The following is a 20,674-nucleotide window of genomic DNA, read 5'->3' as shown; positions in this document are numbered from 1 at the left end:
GCACATTTTCTTCGGCTAAGGTCCAAAATAGTTTCAACTTGCAAAATGGTGCCTTATATATGGATTTCATTGTCGATTTGATCCTTAAAGTTAACATTATTAACTAAAATTTATCAAGTCCTTAGAAAATTACAGTTTTAACCTTATTTTCTATTATTATTATTATTATTATTATTATTTGTCTCTTGTTAATATTTTATACGCACTAAAAGAAAACATTTTACCTTAAACCCAATCTCACCCCTACCCCTTAGATTAAAACCACATTATTTCTCCTTAAGGTTATTTGTCAGTGTCTCTACCACCACCACACTCCTCCATCTCCACCACCCTTATATTCTTTTTCTCTGGTGACCTACCCATCATCCACGTCTACCTTTTCTGACGGTGTAGCCTTATTCACCACCTTTCTCCATGTCAACCCTCATGCAAACCCATTGGCAGACACACCACCCATACATCCCCGAGAGGAATACCATGTCATTGTACTCTCCATCTCCCCCCCCCCCCCCCCCCCCCCGCGTCTCACTTCCTCTCTCTCATTCATATCCCAATACCCTTGGATGTGTTTCAAAATATACAAATTGTCCATCAAACTACCTCCACCACCATCATATCCCATGAATGAAGTCACCATCGATTATGACAGAAGGCAAAATATATCTCACTCCACCTTCATCGTAAACATTGAACGGGAGGAAGGAAAAAAAACCAACATCGAAGACTGCCGATCTCCACTTCTCTGCAACCAATTCTTTTTCCCTCTGTAGTCATTAGTTCTCAACTGATGTAGGCCCTTCTCATAATGCATAACTCACACACAACACCGTCTCTCCATCATTTATTTACATATTTACTTTTTTTCCTTCCTTCTCTTTCAATTTATATGGTTAATATTAAAGTGTTCCCCTAATTCATGTTTTTCCTTGATGTTGATGATCAAAGCATTGTCTCCACAGGTATCGTTCGATCTAATCCTTAATTCCATCTCAATATTTTTGACTTTATAGAGTTAGTGTTTCATTGATCATTCCCTTATCATGAAACTAAGTGTATTGTTAGATTAATTCCATAGATAGTTGAATCAATTTTATTGTCACTTGTTGAAATTCTATAGTTTTTGCTTGGTTTTGTGAACTTAAAATGTATATGAGGTGGTTCAAATATAAGGTTAATAATAGTTATAAATAAAAAAAATTAAAAAAAAATCTAATATAAGGTTAAAATGACAATTTAATAGGAGTTGTCGACCCGTCATTTCCAGTCAAGTAAAGGAGCATCTCCCTCTTCATCGCAGTCGCTCAATCCGTTGTATCGGTAGAGTGACATTTGCCTTACCCCCCCCCCCCCTACCCGAGGGATCAATAAGCAACCGGGTGATGGGCGAACTACATCTGTTCCAATTCCAGAGGCTTTCTCCGATCGAGGAGTGAGGGCTAAACGATATTTATAGATTGAAACTAGAAAACCTTAATTCCTGAACTAGCCTCATGAACAAGCCAGTCTCAACTTTCCTGTTCAACTTTCTAGTGTGTCTATCTAAGGATGGATCTCAGTATCTATGGAGAGGAAAAGAATGAATCCTACTAATGCGTCAAAATCTAAAAAACATTTATCTGTATTCCTCTTTCTTTATAGGTCTCGTGTTCCTCCTATTGAACGAAATGCAAAAACCATAGACTTAACTTCTTACTTTAATAAATAAAAATCATTTGTCAGATGTCATTTTCCTATTCATTTTGCTACATGTTATTTTATGGTCATTTAAATTAAATTATATCCACATGTCATTTTATAGTTTTTTTTTTCCATTTTATTAACTTCCAATGTAATAATTATAAAATATACTAATAAATTGATAACATATTCATTAATGCAGACTTTTAATTTTAAAATGTCTAAATTGAAATACAATTATTTCATTTATTTATTTATCTAAACTATTTTTTCAAATTTAAAAGAAAACGAACATTTCAATTTCAATAAATCAATATTTTTTTTATTTTTCTAATAAATTCACAATCCTCAAATTTTAGACTTTCTTATTTAACTTTTTTTTTAAAATAAATCTATGTTATATAGATGTAGATTGAACTACAGAAATAGACAATTTGTCAAGTATATTGTCAAACACTTTGTAAACTCGTGATACTTTACGTGTATCGAATGTGAGATGCTCGGATTTGAAGATGAGAGTCTTCAGACTCTTTTATTATCAAAACAGAACATCAACATTACAAATAAAGGTGCAGATATTTAAAGACTCTTAAACGTAAACCTACTAGAACTCTAAGACTTTTGATACAAGGAAACAAAACAAATAAATAAGAAAAAAAAAAGACTCAACATTAAGGAAACCTATTAACGAATTACTTGGGCTCTACCCTTTCTCTTTGTTGTTACGGACCAGCTGGACCATAGCCACCTCATCATATACACCGTTCACACAATTACCACTAAATTAATCAGTGTGTTTGGTGATCAAATCCACAATAAACCCTTAAATAACTATCATTTTTGAAAGTTGAAACTATTACAAACTTAGCTAAAGAACCCTTAAATAACTATCATTTTTGAAAGTTGAAACTATTACAAACTTAGCTAAAGAAGTTTGCAAATCATAAGGAGCATTTTTGTAATTTTGTCTACAATCGTTATGGATTTAAATATTATTGGTTTCAAGTTTGGATTAGCTTTGCTTTTATCTAAAAATAAAGATATTCAAGAAATCGCATTTTGAAATTAATTTATTCAGATTTAAACTTGTTTTATTGTCCAGGTGCCAGTTTTAATCATAGGAAAATATATATGCCTCCATGCAATGTTTTAAAAACCGGTTTGAACCGGCCGGTCGAACCGGTTGGACCGGGAACCGGGGGAGGGAGCGGTTCAATTATCATCGGTTTTACATTGATATCTAAACCGGATTGAACCGGCCGGTTTTTAGAAAAACCCGGTTGAACCGGTCAAAATAAACCGGTTGAACCGGTTAAACTGAATAAAAAAAAATGAAAAGGAACCGTTTACATAATAAACATTGATGATTTTTTTTTTATATCTATTTAGTTTTCTCAAAATAAAAACATATGGTAAATGTTATAAAGTTTTTTGATGTGTTTTTATTCATCCAAAATCATATTTAGTTTCGGTATTATACTTTATTTTCTTTTTGACGTATATAGATTGATGTAAAACACTAAAACTTATGATTATGTGTTATTTTAATGTATTTGGATTTATCTATAACTTATTTTTATATGTATTTTTAATGTTTGAACTTGTAAAAATCAAATTCATGATTTATATATGTATGTATGTGTAGAAAAATAGGAGAAAACATGAAAAATATAGAAACCGGTTCCCTTGGCAGTCGAACCGGTTAAACCGGTTGAACCGGGAACCGGTCACCATACCGGTTCAACTAAAAAACCGGTTTTTAAAACATTGCCTCCATGGCTGTGGCTGTATGTATGTTTTTTAGAGATACAAATAAAGTAGAGCTCCATTTTAAAGTGTTGAGTTAAGTTGAGCCTTCTCGAACAATTCTTTCTACCACAGACTTTTGATCTTTATCAAGAAAAACTCTAAACCTCGAGTAATTGGAAAATAATCAGAATATACATTAAACTTTAAAACCATCTTCAGCTTGTCTCATAAAATCTAAAATACCTATAAGAGTTAATCAAGCAAGTTTAAATCATATTTGCTAAAAAATAATTAAATGACTATAGATCTTCACAACAAGTCATGTGAAGGGTTATTTTTTTAGCTTATTGCAATTTAATGTTTGATGAGACCACAAAAATAAGTCATACTAACTAATAAGGCAGCTCTTCTTCGATAAGCTATTTGAGACAGCTGATTGATAAATTAGTTTTTCAGCTAGTCATGCTTGGTGGAGTTAAAGCCTTTTGTTGCTCTTGGTGGCAATGAGAGCGATATTTCTAGGGGAGAGGGTAGGATCAAAAATAGGTAGCATGAATGCTTCCACACCTTGCTCCTGGAGGAACAAGAGTCGATCAAGAAGGATGAGTGTTTCCAATACGGGTCCAAGAGCCGCTCGAAGTGACCAATATGCCCCTATCACCTCCTGCCACATCAGCACATACATCACAGACAGATAGATACAATAAATAAAAAAATTAAGAAAAAAAGAAAAACCCTACATAAAACGGTTCAGCTTTCTTCCACATCCCAGCAAAATCGATACTCTTGCTGTTGTTTAGATTGAGACGATGCATTGCAGACTCGCTAAATTTTTCAAAAAGTGAACATCTGTCTTCAACATTGTTGGTAATGATTCGGCGAAAAGCCTTTCCTTGTCGCCCTATTGTAGGACTTGTTGTCAAAGTCTCTGGAAAATATTTTGAAAGCACCTGTAATTATACATACACACACACACATCACTACGTATATATAATACAACTGATGTGTATATATATATATATATATATATATATATATATATATATATATATATATATAAGTAAGTTTATAGTATATACCATCTGGAAGGCAGCACGAAAAGCATGCATCTCAAAATTATGGAGACTCTCATCTTTCCCTAAACCTCTCCATCTATCCGCACTCTACGTCAGTAGTATCAAACAAATGAACAGTTACATCAATCGTCATAATTCCAAAACATTTTTTTTCTTTTTTTATAAAATGGGATAAAGTTCATTTTTAGATATATACCTGACAAGCAAGATCACGTGCATTTCTCCTGAGATGTAAGCCACTTGATTTAACACCTCTACTGAGAGGAAAACCAAAACCAGAACCACACAGATCATCATCATCATCAACAGTTTCTTCCTCTTCCTCTGATAGCAAGTTATAACAGCACCCAATGCTAACTACTGCTTTCACTTGTTCGCAATCCAAAAATGTCCTTTAAAAAAAAAAAAAAACTAGAAAATTAAAAGTGACATGTGGAAAATGTCTGACTGACTGCTTGCTTACCTCAGCATTGTTACAGAGAGATCCCCACAAGCGTGAAGACCAGTGAGAAGCACTGAAGAACAACACATGTCAATGTGTGTATCTTGTTCAGCAAGCAAACCTTTCAGCATGTCTGAAGAGAGGACACAACATGTCACTGTCTTGGGCATTTTCCTACTAAACTTACACAAGTTGTAATACAACCATGTTTCACATCATTACATTTACACCAACTAAATATATATTTTTAAAATTAAATACCTAGATTTGTGCTTTCTGGCATCATAATGTTTCTTAATGCGTTGTGCGCGTGTATCAGTGATTGTTCCATGATGAGAAGAGGAGTCGACTGCAATTACAGACAGCTGGTACTCAAAGGAGAGTACTTGTGCAAGATAACCCTAAAAAAGTCAAAGTCAAAGTCAAAGTCAGACAAACATCGGATCTCTACATAATACTTTTTAGAGAGTAAATAAAATGTTTGTTTCAGTTCCAAGATGAAAAAATCGGATTCATATTCACCTGGCCTGCACCTACATCGATTACTGTATTTGTTTCAACATCTCGTGCCACTGAACTAACAACACCCGCAAGAGCCTCTATCTGTGTTTATATATACACATAAAGAATATTAATCCTCCATAACACTAAAATATATATATAAAAAAAGGATATGTATTTACTATTTAGTACTAATTATTACTTACTTCATGTTTTTTCTTCGGATTCATGCCTTGGGTTATAACAGCATTGAGCAAAGCCACCTGCATATTTGGTAATACCTGCCAGAAAAATATTACTTCCTCATATTCCCACTTTTCAACAGTATCATTAAAAAAAAGGGAATTATAATACTAAAATAAAATACCTTTTCCAAATCTGCCTGTTCACGAGGAAATGCAAGAGAGCTTGAGGTAGTGATGAACTTTTTTAATGATGAAGGCCAGTGATCCTGGTATCATATGTCGAAAATGGAGCACATAAGTGCCAATACTGGAGCTAGACTTTTGAAATCTTAATTCAAGCTTACACAAAAAACAATTAGTTAGTGCTTTTGTTCTAAGGTGAGGGTTGTTTGATATGCCTTTTACTAGGTCACTCGATCAGATTTAGACTGTATGATACCATGATTAGAAGCTTGTGATTCAGTCCTATAGCCTCTGATATGCCTCTGAATGGCTCAGGCTGGGTCTGATTCAATCAGTCTTTACGCAATCAAATCTGACTCTAACAGAGCCTCAGACCCAACCTATTGTCTAACCTATTAAGAGGCATATCAATAAGAGTTTGGTATCAAACAGTCTGAATCTAGAATCTAACAGAGCCTATTACCACATCCTCCAGCATATCAAAGGCTATATAAATCCTTCTAGTAACACAGAACTATGTACCTGCACAAAGCCAGAAGGAATTTGAACAAGATACTCGACCGGTTCATTCTTCAAGCAATCAATCCATTCTTTATCGACAGATTTCCACAGTTCATGCTGTTATTCAGTAATAAGATGATTATTCGAGGTGAAGGGGAATGAGGTTTAGAAATTGGAACATTAAATATTATATAACTCGAACAACATGTTATAAAGTTCCATAGGATTTGTTATTTGATTGTGTGTAGTTATTACCGTGAGGAAATTGACGACATGAGATTCCCAGAAAAAGCTATACGGGTTTATAAAATCAATAATGGCGCGAATCCATTCTAGGGTTTCAGTAGCAGTAGCGCATGAGTACTTGCAATTTCCATTGGATGTCATAGTCAAATGTCCAAGGTAGACCAGCTTGGAGGGAAGACCGACGTCTGTAATACTACGGTAGTTAGTGGAACAGTAAACTTGAAAATCGACATTAAAGATGCGGATTGAACAGCTTACCTTTATTTCCTGCTATAAATTTATAATCGCTTGGTACTTGGACGGTTGGAGTCTTGGAAGAGGGATAACCGGTGCAGAACACCGGCGATGACGGCGAATCGATTGAACTGTGAGTGCCTGAGGGACTGAGGTTAGAATGTCGGCGTAATTTTAAGCCTACTGTTGCACCAAATTTTAAATTATTAAAAATATATTCAGACAAATATATAAATAAAACTCGCTCATGTATTATATGATTATATGGGTTAATTTTTTTAAAAAGAAAAAATCAAATATAAAATATCAAAATATTAAAGAACTTTCAATTTATAAGAAAATAAAAAAAATAATGAATTGTTATAATAGAAATGTTTTTTATCTTTTAAATTTAAATAAATAATTTAAATAAATAAAAAAAAAATATTGACCTTTAATTTTGAGAATTTTAAAATTAAAATGTAAGTTCATTAATGAAATTGATATCTATTTATTATTACATTTATTGCAATTATTATATGTGTAATTTAATAAAATAGAAAATAAACATAAACTAATTTGTAGATCTATGTGTCATCCTATAACAAATGAACATAGACTGATTTTAAAAGAAAATAGGAACTTAAAGTCATGTGGGTTGAGTTTAATAGAAGTGAAAAAAAAACACATAAATAAAGTCAATAGTATCATTTAAATTAAATATAATATTAAATATTTATCAAAACTAAATAATAACATGAGCACATGTTATCATTTAATTGAGTATGAGGATTTGAAACTGCAAAATTTAATTTTGCAAAATTGTATCGCATGTTGTTCAAATTAAATATATTTTACTAAGGTGTTGTTTGCTTTTTCCGAAAGAAAAATATCGAAAGTCTGTGGACAACATCTGCAACAGGAGGTGGACCAAACAGCTGTAACTTGTAATAAGAAGCTTATTTGTTTTTTAATGTATGCAGACTACGTAAAAAACTGAAATTTAAATAAAATATTTTTACAAAATTAAAATAGTTTTTCAACATCAAAATTATAATAATTATAATCTTACAATATTGAAATAAAATTCATTACATTTTTGTTAAACCATTCAATATTGTTATATACCATTTACAAATTAAATGGATTAACATTAAAATAACATTGTTTTATCTAAATAACATCCTTAAAAGTTACTTCATATTTCTTTTGATTTGGAGTTCCTTAGCAAAAGCTTGATTTTATTGGCTCTTGTTTGCTTTTGTTTTCCTACTCCACAAATACACATGTGATTTCAAAAAGCACAAATACATCACATTTTAATAGCATACTTCTGATTAAAAGTATAAATATATCATATTTTTACACTTTTATAAAGAAATTGCAGATGTGCCAATAGTTGCGTAACAACACAAGCAAAGACCATTTGCCCATTTGCATTTACAGCACAAGCAAAGACCATTTGACCATTTGCATTTGTTACTAGAGATGTGCCCGATAATACCAAATGAAATGTAATTAAATTAAACTTCAATATTCTCTCAAGCATTTCATCGGACACATGTAGTGCATAACTCGTTTCTTTCTTAAATTACTACCACTAGATGTATACTATTCATCCCACTCTTTAGACATCCAATTCAGTAAATAAAGGAAACATATACATGGTTAGAAGCAAATCAGAATAACAAAAATATACTTTCATTGACATGCATCAAATCAACTTATACTTGCAAGAAAATCAGAAAATCATCATAAACCTTGACAGCATAAACATATAAATGTTGTTATTTTCAGCAAGAAAATCAAAAGAACAATTGATTTCAAGAACATATAACAACAATGAATTTCATAAACATATGAATGTTGCTGAAAAGAACAACTGATTTCAACAACAGTTGTCGGTTTCAAAAATCAGAAGAAGAAACATACATGTTGGTCGATTTCATGCCGCCTAAGGAAGGCTAAGCAGCCACGACGAACAAGGGGCTGAGCAGCGACCATCAAGGTTGCGACTGCGAAGACCACGACGATAGGGGAAGGAGGTCGATTCTCTTGGGGAAGGAAGAAAGAGTAGTGACGTTTTGAGCAAACATAAATAACAACTTAAGAGCATAGCAACGATGAAGAAGGCGGACGTGCGAGCTGCGAGCGACAACTTGATGGGAAAGGAAGAACGATGATAGATGGGATCTGTTTGAATGAGCGACGTTTTTTTCAATGTTATGTTGGGTTTTTTTTTTCTTTTTTCTTTTAGGCTTAGTGAGGAAGAGGTGAGAAAAGGCAAGACCAATGTTGCATGAGATACAAGAGCCTGAAACCATTTAAAAAACAATGTATGGGACACAAGAGCCTGAAGCTAATTAGAAAACAAACTGCTCCGAAATAAAAAAACACTGCACCAGACAGCAATAAATAGTGAGAAGAAGTCAAGAAAAAAACATCACCTAAATGTTATATTATAATTTAGAATAATTAATTTGATATCACAAATGAGTAGAGAAGGTGACATATTCATAAAATAAAAGCAAACGGTCAAATTTTCAGTGGCCAAGAAACACTACATCCCCAAAATGGCTTCTTCTCTGCTTCTTCTCCGACCACCTCTTCCACTACCACGTTCTTCCCCTTTCATTATTCGAAATCCTCATCAAATTCCATCTAATTTCAATCCCAGAAAGCACTTTCTCAATTTCAAACCCTTCTTATCAGTTGCAACGAACGCCCTGACAGAATCATCCGACTCTCCCAAATCCCTCGACCCACCTGACCCACAATCCCTTCTTCAAGAACTCGCTGTATTCTTCAAACACTCATATATCCTTTTCATATAATAACATTGATCGAATCCCTAATTTTTATGAGGGTTTTGTTGATCGGTTTCGAATTACGTGTTTCTGACGAGCATTACGTTGGATTTTGCAGGATAGTTTCAATCTTCCGCCTGATTACTTATCGCAGCTCCCTCGCGATCTTCGTCTAGACGTTAGTCAGATTCTCGATTGTTGTTTCATGATTCTGGGAAATTTTTACAGTTTATTGATTGTTCTTATGAATTTGAGTGGAAATTGTGTAGCTCAATGATGCCGCTTTCGATCTCTCGAATGGACCGGTGATTGAGCAGGTTAGGAGCTTCTTACCTTTCATTTCGTCCAAGAATTATGCTATATTTGCTTGGGATTTGCCATTGTTACAAACTCATTAGCAATGGTGGATCAGTAATGCAATGTTTGTGAATCGGTTGTCGATAGAAAATTATCACAAATTTGCATACTCTGAGATAAAAGATTTGACCATCAAAGTCAAAAATTGCTCCAAGATTTTGTGGTGAAAGTGAAACGAGCTGATATGATAATGATTTATTTCATCAGTGTGGACAAGAACTGGGAATGACATTGTTAAACATATCTCGAGCCTGGGAATCAGCCGATTTGTCGACTTCATCAGCTTTGGTCAACAATCTCCCTCTTTTGGTCAACTCTCTAACCAGCAACAACAAATCAGGTAAGAATAAAGCCAAAAACTTTGCATATAATTACTCCATTAGCACAATGGCTTCCCTCTAATCCAATTTTATATCTTATTGCTTTTAGCACTAGGCAAACGATTGGTTTCAGCTGGAAGAAGGTTTGAATCGATGGGGCAATATGGTCAAGGTGAACTACAAAGGGTAACATCCATCGATCTTACATGTGTTTTCTGACAATTGGGGTTCAGATATCAAGATTCTACTTCTTTTATGATTGTGTAGATTTCTAAAGCTATGATTTCAGCCGGGAATCTTCTTTCTTTGACCCCTGTATCTGAATCAACCGAAGAGTCAAAAGAGGAAACTCGAATGTTCAAGGTGCTGTATCATATATCAAAACTAATAAAAAACTAACAAAAATTGAGGACTTGAATTCATTGCATTATGTTTTGCAGTTTGGAGAGCTTCAAGTTGAATTAACACGAGAGAAAGCGTACATCGGGGCAGCAATTGGCTTTGTTTATGGGTAATTAATTTTCAACCGTTTAATCGGTATCTAGCTTGCTTTCAAGAAATCATTTAACATGAAAAATTTAGGATTATTTCATGGGAATTGAGTCAAGGCATTCAGAGTATTCCAGAGAGCTCATTCCAGTACGCAAATGAAAATGCTTTGCTGATCGCTAAGGTACTTGGATTTTTTTTTTTTTTTTGAACCGGTTTATTCCAACCCATAATTTATTACTTTTAAAATTTATAAAATAACGTATTAGTTGAAATTTCATAAAAAAAAAAAGAAATAATGGATTATAGATTATAGATATAGATGGAAGAAGAAATACTAAAATTGAAATTACAATATTTACAAAAAAGATATTATTTGATAAATGTTTTATGGTATGCATTAATGCAGTCATTACGTGGAGCGTTACTTGTTATTTTTTATGGATCAACGGTTTTGTCTGGGTTTGCTACCATTGGGTTGGTCTTACTTGCACGAGAACTTAAATCTGGAAAGAAGTGAGTGAGAGCTCATACATGATTACATGATACATGAACATGAACATGACATTCTTGCCCAATGTGTTACAGGTTCTTTTAACATGAAAATTGTTATTTAAACAATTTTATTGTGAATATATTGTGAATACATTTTAGGATATGGTGGGAATGTGATGTTTGAGGGTTGTGTATTGTAGTAATGTTTTCACTTTACGGCTTTTCGCCTTATATGGCATCATCTCCTAATCCATAACACTTAATTAATTAACTTGGTAATTCTTTTTTGAACTATTTTTCAGTAATGTCTTTCTTAATCCCTATACTTTTAGAACTATTCGTTCATCACGTAATTTTCATAAATAATAAGGTGAGATTTATATATCACATTCAACGTAATTTTTTCTTCAAATAAATCTTCTTTATAGTATATTCATTTTATGTTACTTTTTTGAAAGAAGAAAGGAGTTTCATAAGATATTAGAATCTTGAATCAACTTTCAAGTTCGAATTTCAACTTTAAGATAACATGGTATTAGATAAATAAATACATAAAATATAATATAATTTTTTTAGGTAATCGAAAAACATGATAAACAATTCTATCACAAAATTTAAGAGTTTTGACTAATTTACTCGTTTATTCCATTCCAAAAAAAGAAAAGAAAAGAAAAGTTCATTCCATTCAAAGAAAAGTTCGGATTCATAGAGTCCAGCAACAACAGTTTCCAGTATCACCCGTTATACCGGGAAGATGATCGCATTGACCATTGGTCCAGCCACGAGGGATGCAATCCTCTGTGCAGAATGCATCCCCAGTTCCCATTTTGCAAACCATAGTCGAACAAAACTTTCTCCCATCCCAATTAGGCACCAAACCTGTCACACAAAAATATAAAAATATATATAAGAAATAAAATATGATTTTAAAGTGTTATGTATTAAACAAGAAAAAGTTCTAGTCGTTTTGCTAAAAGATTTAACAAAATAACAAATAAGGTAGTCAAATATTTAATTTAATCATCAAATCAATGATTCAAAACAAAAATTGTTTGCATTTTGGGTTTGTGACAGCAATCAAAGTGATTATTAATGACAGAACATGATTAACAAATTAAAATTAGTGCTCTTTAAAGGATAAGCCGAATCGGGTCATATTGATTAACCAAAAACTATTATTAAATAATAAATACAATTACTTACCGTTAGTTGCGGATGCAAGTGTTACTGCAACTGCAAGGACGAGAAGAAGAATGAAGAATTTTATTTCAATTGTTTTTTTCTCCATTTTTTGTAGATATCAAAAATAGTTTGTGAAGGTATATATAGATTAGGGAAAAGAATGAATGCAGTTAATGGTTGTATTATATTTGTAAATAAAATATTTTTAAAAAATTCAATTTATTTTTGTTTAATGAGGATCTTTGATAATGTAGTATATGATTTGTTGATTTGGATGGCGATCTTGATATACAATTTACTAAAAATATTGATAAAATGTTTAAGAATGTTTCGAGTAGAAATAAAAAAATCAGAAAATGTTTAAGAATGTGTTAACTATCAAAATCCAAATTTATTAATTTTAACTAATTTATTCCGTTCCAAAATTATTGTTCACATACAAAAAACATACAAATTAAGAAAACATTAATTACCACTAATTTTATACAATAAAATGACAGTTTTGTCATTACTTTGCATTTAATGTTCCATTAAGTGCTCAGTTTGTTAACTAAATATGAGGGGTATTTTGGTAAAATGTTATTTATTTTTAAAAGTAGACTATTATTTTGGAACAAACCAAAAAGGAAAGATAGATCATAATTTTGGGACGGAATGAGTAACATTCAATAATAATAATAATAATAAATAGAATCTATGAATTTTAAAAAAAAAAGAAAAGTTATTAATGAGTACCTCAATCCTTGGAACAATCTCTGACTAGGGCGGATCTTAGATCTTACGTTGATTTTATCTAAAACAATCGTTTGGTCATATCTCGGACTGGAATCTAAGTATATACTCCAATGGTAAAGTCGGCAATTCGTGAAAGAGAATGGCTAGGAATAAAAGCATAGAGTATTAGGGTTTGTATATCATGACGTGGGCAACGTAGCCCTATGTTATTTATAAGGTGAGACTCAAATTGTATCCACACTCCTTGAAGGGTGCATCTTATACTTAAATAAGGATAGTTGATAGATTATTAACGACAACACAAGTGTAGTGAAAAAAAATAGACACATACGAGATCAATCATTGATTGTCTCCTGTTAATATCCATTGTTAACGATTTAGTCGTGCCACATTATTGTCTTAAAATACTATTTTTCATATTTATCTATTTTGTATGATTTCGTTAGTGTGTTTATATATATAAGTCAAATTTGTTATATCTACTAAAAAATTAAAAAGTGAGACAAGTAAGTTTTGAAAAATTTCTAGGTGAAATGAGATCGTGGTAAGAATGAAGAAGAGTGACCCGAGAATAAGTTGACAAAGAAAAAGAAAATAGTAAAACCACACCTTGAGTCTAATAGGGATTATTTAGCCGCATTGTATAATAAACTTTTACGAATCAAAATAGTAATATGAAGGTGTTAGTGTATCTCACGTCGATATGATATGGTCTTATAAGTTGTTATATATGTTGGAGTCTCACTTCTCTCCACAATAGCTCTTTTGGAGAGACAATCCTAAGCTCCACACATATTTACATGGTATGCACCTGTGTGGTTTAAGACATCCCTATTTATACTCATTGATTTTGATAGTGTTTAATGTTTTGGTGGTGTTCCCTAAAATATTTGTGTGTTAAGAATAATTGAAATAAAATGTAAAAACTAAATTTTAAGTTTAAAATTTTGAAAAATAATAATAATGTTCATGTCGAATTTATCTCAACACAGCTTAAATTAAGCACAAACTTGTCTGATGCCAATTTGGTAATCCACACAACCAGGTAAAATTGTATAATTAAGAAGAAACCACTAAGTTTAGGGAATTAGAATGCCCAAAAATTTAGTTAGTGATCAAATACGATCGAAATCTAAAGTTCATTGAGATACAATAACATTAAAAATATTTTTTTTAAAGGGATAATGACCTGATAGGGTAAGATACATTTTGAAATGTACACATTTAGTCCATATTCTTTTTTTCTTGTAAAATAAACCCTTATTGTAACATCCCAAAAATACCGACTAAAAATTTCATTTTTAAATTAGGTTAATACGTAAAAACATCATTTCAAATCATTCATAATAATACTCCGTGTCTGAAAACCGGTAATATCATAATACTATTTCAGAGTACATCCCAGAAAATCCATAGTGCGGAAAAACAAGAGTGTGTGTGATATGCTGCAACCGCGCCGGCTCCTTTCCCTTAGCTGAAGAGGTACCTGGAACCAAAACTGAAAACTGTAAGCACGAAGCTTAGCGAGTTCCCCCACTGTACCACATACCATATAATCACATAACATACGTATATTGTCAGGCATATCTGGGTGCCCGACCTACCCCTTCGGTCCTCTCGACCGGATGTTGCCTAGCAAACCTGGGTGCTAGCCTCCCCTTCGGCCCTCTCGACCGGATACTACCTAGCTGGGTGCTGGCCTCCCCTTCGGCCCTCTCGACCGGATACTGGGAACTATTTCTCCCCTCTACTACTACCACATAACATGTATCACAATATCAGAATCTATCTAGCATGGTTGGGTATAGCTACCCCTTCGGCCATATCGACCGGATATCTTGGGGGCTATCTCCCCCTACTGTCGCTAGCACATAGCATCATATCATACTAGCTCATAAACATAACACAGGTAGTAGTAATCCCTAGATGAATATCACAGAGTCAATCATCTACATACAACTCCTACTGGTGGGCCGACATTGTGGTCGTAGACCTACCGCTACTGGAAGGTAACTCACCTCGAAAGTAACTGCGGAAGTCTGCTTGCTAAGCGCCTGACTGTTGAATCAGAAATCCTCCGGCTATAAATCATAAACATAGGTTAGCCTCTCATTCACACCCTTAGGTCAGATGACTGACCCTCCCTTTGACCCAGGTCAACTCCTTAGTCAAGGTCAACTTCCAGTTGACTGGACTCGCCGAGTCATGGCACCGACTCGCCGAGTCCTTCTCCACTAACCCGGTCCCACTCTACAAGCCCCTTCTTCCCACTCACTGAATCGTCCTTAACTCACCACTCAGGACGATGGGACCGGCTCGCGATCCGACTCGCCGAGTCCATGAACAACTCGCCGAGTCTATGAACAACTCGTCGAGTTCATGCGAGCAGACTTCCCACTCGCTTCCAGATCCTTATCCGAACATCCTGCATGAGGATCTGGGGTTTCTGGGACTATCGGAACACGTTCGATTGCTAATCCAACGTGCAAACACGAAGGGTTGGACTTCTGACACTTAAACCCTTCGTACACAATAACAGTTCATACAACTCGCCGAGTTTGAAGAACAACTCGTCGAGTACCAGGCAATCTTCATAGGACTCGCCGAATTGTTCATCCAACTCGCCGAGTCTAAGGCCATATTCATAGAACTCGTCGAGTTCCACCTTGGGACTCGCCGAGTCCCTTGACCCATTTCCCATATGAGCCAAATCTGAGACATGCAACTCTTCAAAACCACAGATCTATGATCCTAGGGCATGCTTAACACATAAAGTTGCAAACTTTACGTGCATGCATGGCCCTATAAGCTCAAAATGCGATTCCAATCCCTTTAAGAGGTCATGCACTCCATGGGGGTCCTCAATCACTTCAACCACAGCAACTTTATGCTTCTAACACGTCCATAAAGTCTAGATCTGAAGTCCTTTCGGATTATTAAGCACAAACACATGGAGTTTGGTGTTTTAGGGCTTGAAAACCACCAACTTGGGACAAAATGGGATCTAATGAACTAAAGATCAAGGTAGAGACTTTACTACCTGAATGGAAGCTTCTCCCAAAGTAGATTTCGGATCTACTCCCTCTCTTGCACTCTTCAAACTCTTCTTTTTTCCTTCTAAGCTCCAATGTGCCCCAAAAATCCTTCACAAGGCAACAAATCACTCAAACTTACAAATGGAGGCTAGGGTTTCGACAAGGAACGCTCTGAGGATGATAGAGGCTGAGATGGGGCTATAAGGACATTTAAATAGGGTGCAAACCCTAAGGATTGGGTCTCCTCCTTATTGGCCTACTTGTCGAGTCCAGGCATGGACTCGCCGAGTAGATCGCTTAAAGCCCGCACCCATCTCGACATCTACTCGGCAAGTTAGGGCTACAACTCGCCGAGTAGCTCTTCTAAAAAGAACCTTTAATCAAAACAAATACGTACCAGGAACTGGGCATTACAAATCTCCCCCACTTATCTTAGACTTCATCCTCGAAGTCTGCTGACTCCAGAAACAACTCTGGGTAGTGCTCCCTCATCTCCTCCTCCGCCTCCCATGTGCACTCTGAACCCCTCCGGTGCTGCCGCTGCACCTTCACCAACTGAACCACCTTGTTCCTCAAGGTCTTCATCTTTCGATCTAAGATCGTAACTGGTCTCTCGGTATAATTCAGGTTGCTATCAACCTGAATATCCTCAAAGGGTACAACTGCCGACTCGTCCACCAAACACTTTCTCAACTGAGAAACATGAAAAGTGTTGTGGATATGGCTAAGCTCTGCTGGAAGATCCAACCTATAGGCGGCCCGACCCACCTGGGCCAAAACCCTAAAAGGACCAATGAACCTGGGCCCCAACTTGCCCTTATTCCGGAACCTAATGACACCCTTCCAGGGTGATACCTTCAGGAGGACCATGTCACCCACCTGAAACTCCAAGTCTGAACGCCTTCTGTCGGCGTAACTCTTCTGCCTACTCTGCGCAGTCTGCAGCCTGCTACGAACCTGCTGGATCATCTATGTCGTCTTGAGCACCACTTCGGTGCTCCCGATGACGCGCTGACCGACCTCGCCCCAACAAATCGGGGTCCTGCACTTTCTCCCGTAAAGCATCTCGAAAGGAGGGCGGTCAATACTCGCATGGTAGCTGTTGTTATTTGAAAACTCAGCCAAGGGAAGATAGGTATCCCAGCTACCACCGAAGTCTAGCATGCACGCCCGCAACATATCCGATGGTCCGCTCGCTCTGACCATTTGTCTGCGGGTGAAAGGCGGTGCTAAAATGCAAACGAGTGCCTAACTCATCATGAAACCTCTTCCAAAACCTGGAAGTAAAACGCACATCCCTGTCCGAGATAACCGATACCGGCACCCCGTGCCTCGCCACAATCTCCGTAATATAGATGTCGGTCAATTTCTCGGCCGATATGCTCTCCTGAATCGGAATAAAATGAGCACTCTTGGTCAATCAATCCACGATGACCCAAATCGAATCTACTCCACGCGCGGTCCTGGGAAGCTTCGTGATAAAATCCATCGTGATATCTTCCCATTTCCACAACGGGATGTCCAACGGTTGCATCTTGCCATGCGGTCTCTGATGTTCGGCCTTGACCTTCCTGCAGGTCAAGCACCGCTCGACGTACCAAGCCACATCCCGCTTCATGCAGGGCCACCAATAATCTAGACGAAGATCCCTATACATCTTCGTCGCCCCTGGATGAATAGAGAATCGGGATTTATGCGCCTCCCCCATCAAGATCTAGCGCACACCTCCGTGATACGACACCCACACCCTACGGTGTAGTGTCAATAGTCATCGGCTATCATAATCGAAAAAGGAAACCTGACCCACCACACGCTCGCTCTTTTGATGCTCCTCCTTGATAGCCTCCTGTTGAGCCTCCCGAATTTGCTCCAACAGGGGAGTCACTACGGTCATCCTCATGCAAATATCCCTGATCGGCGCCGCCTTGCGGCTAAGCACATCAGCCACCACGTTGGCCTTCCCCGGGTGGTAGAGGATCTCGCAATCATAATCCTTCACCACGTCTAACCATCGACACTGCCTCATGTTCAGATTCGGCTGATCCATAAGGTACCTCAAACTCTTATGGTCCGTGTATATGGTACACCGGAACCCATAGAGGTAATGTCACCAAATATTGAGGGCGAAAACAACTGTCCCCAACTCCAAATCATGCGTTAGGTAGTTCGCCTCATGAGGCTTGAGCTGCCTCGAAGCGTAGGCAATGACATGCCCCCTTTACATCAGTATCGCGCCCAACCCTGAAATGGATGTGTCGTAGTAAACCACAAAATCCTCTACACCCTCTGGCAGGGCTAAGATTGGCACCTCGCACAATCTCTGTCTCAGAGTCTCAAAGGCAGCCTGCTGCTCAGGTCCCCACCGAAAGACTACGGCCTTCTTCGTCAGCCGTGTCAGGGGTACGACTATCTTGGAGAAATCCTAAATGAATCTCCGATAATAACCTGCTAATCCCAGGAAGCTCCGAATCTCGGATGGAGAATTTGGAACCTCCCATCTCATCACAGCCTCGACCTTGGCCGGGTCGACCAGAATCCCGTTCTGGTTGACAAGGTGTCCGAGAAATTGCACCTCGCGCAACCAAAACTCACACTTGGAGAACTTGGCATACAAGCTCTCCCTCCTCAGGGTCTCCAAAACCTCTCTCAGATGCTCCTCATGCTCTTCCTGTGTCTTGGAATAAACCAAGATGTCGTCAATGAAAACTATCACAGACCGGTCCAGCATCGGTCTGCATACGCGGTTCATGAGGTCCATGAACGCGGCAGGAGCATTGGTGAGCCCAAACGGCATCACCACGAACTCATAATGGCCATAACGCGTCCGAAACGCGGTCTTCTGTATATCCTCCTCTCTAACCCTCATCTGATGATAGCCCGAACACAAATCGATCTTGGAGAACCAAGATGCTCCCTGCAACTGATCAAATAGGGCATCAATCCTCGGGAGTGGGTAACGGTTCTTCACCGTTACCTTATTCAGCTCCCGATAATCTATACACATCCGATGCGACCCGTCCTTCTTTCTCACGAACAGAATCGGGGCTCCCCAGGGTGAACTGCTCAGTCGAATGAATCCCTTGTCTAACAGCTCCTGCAGCTGTGTAGACAACTCCTGCATCTCAGGGGGAGCCAACCGATACGGTGCCTTGGCTATCGGAGCCGCACCAGGAACGAGGTCAATCTTGAACTCCACCTGTCGCTCCGGAGGTATCCCAGGAAGCTCCTATGGAAAAACATCTGTGAAATCTCGCACCACCGGAACCTCGCTCACCGTCGCCTTACCTGCCTCCCGGGTATCCATCACATACGCGACATATCCTGCGCATCCCTGCTGAAGGTAGCGTCTAGCCCTCGCTGTTGAACATACTACGGGTCCACGCCGCGGCCTCTCGCCGTGGATCACTAACTCTCCCCCACCTGGGGTCCTGACTCGCACTAGCTGTTGCGCGCAATCTATCACCGCCCCATTATGGCCCAACCAATCCATGCCTATAATCACTTTGTTCCCACGCAACGGAATGGGAACCAGATCCACCAAATAGCGCTCCTCGAATAACCTCAGAACACAGTCTCTGAACACTGATGACGCTCGCACTGATCGATCGTCGGCAATCTCCACCTCCAAAGGGCAATCCAACATGCCCGAAGACTCAGTGAACTTCTTGCTAAGCGCAAGGGAAACAAACGATCGGGTAGCACCCGAGTCGAATAACACCTGAACTGGGATACCGTTCACATGGAACGATCCTAGCATACACACACACACACACACACACACACACATATATATATATATATATATATATATATATATATATACACACACACACACATATATATATATACATATACCGAGCACATATCAATATCATAACATCAAATAAATAAATGAGCGGGAAAGAATCATACCCGTCACCACATCGGGTGCTGCGTGTGCCTCCTCGGCGGTCAGCTGAAATGCCCGGATCCTCACCACTGGAGCCTCTGCCTTGCCCTGCCGGTCATCTGTGATCCGCAGGGTCGCTGGAGCTGGCGCCTTCACTGGCGCTGCAACTGTCAACTGGGGGCAATTGGCCTTCTTGTGGCCCCTCTGGTTGCAGTGGAAACACAACAACTCAGACGTCTGAATAACTGCTGCCGGAGCAGTACAATCCCTGCTATAGTGCCCAGACTTGTCGCACTTATAGCAGCCTGATGATCCCAACCTGCACGCCCCCTCGTGCGTCTTGCCACATTTCCTGCAGCGGCCCCGTCCCTGTTGGCCTTTCGGCCCCAAATCTGATCCCTTGGGCTTCTTCCCTGAAGCCCCTCCTGATTGTCCCTCTTCTGCCTTCCGTTTCCGGATGTGCTCCAAATCTATCTCCCTCTCCCTGGCAATCATAGAGTCCAAGGTGGGGCAAGCTAAAAAACTAACGTGCTCCCGTATATCAGCTCGGAGCATGTCATGATAGCGGGTCCTCCTCATGTCCTCATCACCC

At 37.7% G+C, this 20,674-nt stretch overlaps 2 protein-coding genes across 2 annotated transcripts; one reads left to right on the top strand and one right to left on the bottom strand.

Moving 5' to 3' along the window:
- Nucleotides 1-3,599: 3,599 nt before the first annotated feature.
- On the bottom strand, nucleotides 3,600-6,985 carry LOC145074842 (S-adenosyl-L-methionine-dependent methyltransferases superfamily protein). Its single transcript, XM_079021164.1, has 12 exons — nucleotides 6,819-6,985; nucleotides 6,570-6,745; nucleotides 6,336-6,431; nucleotides 5,813-5,896; nucleotides 5,652-5,726; nucleotides 5,467-5,547; nucleotides 5,206-5,345; nucleotides 4,966-5,121; nucleotides 4,699-4,894; nucleotides 4,506-4,589; nucleotides 4,167-4,376; nucleotides 3,600-4,090 (listed from the first exon to the last, which is right to left on the bottom strand). Exons 2-12 carry the CDS (start codon nucleotides 6,699-6,701, stop codon nucleotides 3,902-3,904), a joined length of 1,443 nt encoding a protein of 480 aa, XP_078877290.1. The 5' UTR covers nucleotides 6,702-6,745; nucleotides 6,819-6,985; the 3' UTR covers nucleotides 3,600-3,901.
- A 2,302-nt stretch (nucleotides 6,986-9,287) lies between these two features.
- On the top strand, nucleotides 9,288-11,457 carry LOC145076678 (LOW protein: ammonium transporter 1-like protein). Its single transcript, XM_079022490.1, has 9 exons — nucleotides 9,288-9,571; nucleotides 9,699-9,758; nucleotides 9,850-9,897; nucleotides 10,145-10,277; nucleotides 10,367-10,443; nucleotides 10,525-10,620; nucleotides 10,698-10,768; nucleotides 10,840-10,930; nucleotides 11,156-11,457. Exons 1-9 carry the CDS (start codon nucleotides 9,347-9,349, stop codon nucleotides 11,264-11,266), a joined length of 912 nt encoding a protein of 303 aa, XP_078878616.1. The 5' UTR covers nucleotides 9,288-9,346; the 3' UTR covers nucleotides 11,267-11,457.
- Nucleotides 11,458-20,674: the final 9,217 nt, after the last annotated feature.

Source organism: Lactuca serriola, chromosome 9 (genome assembly GCF_051521515.1).
Source record: "Lactuca serriola cultivar US96UC23 chromosome 9, Lser_US96UC23_V15, whole genome shotgun sequence".
In the NCBI taxonomy this organism is placed as follows: Eukaryota; Viridiplantae; Streptophyta; class Magnoliopsida; order Asterales; family Asteraceae; genus Lactuca; species Lactuca serriola.
This window is presented reverse-complemented; position numbering and strand designations above follow the sequence as displayed.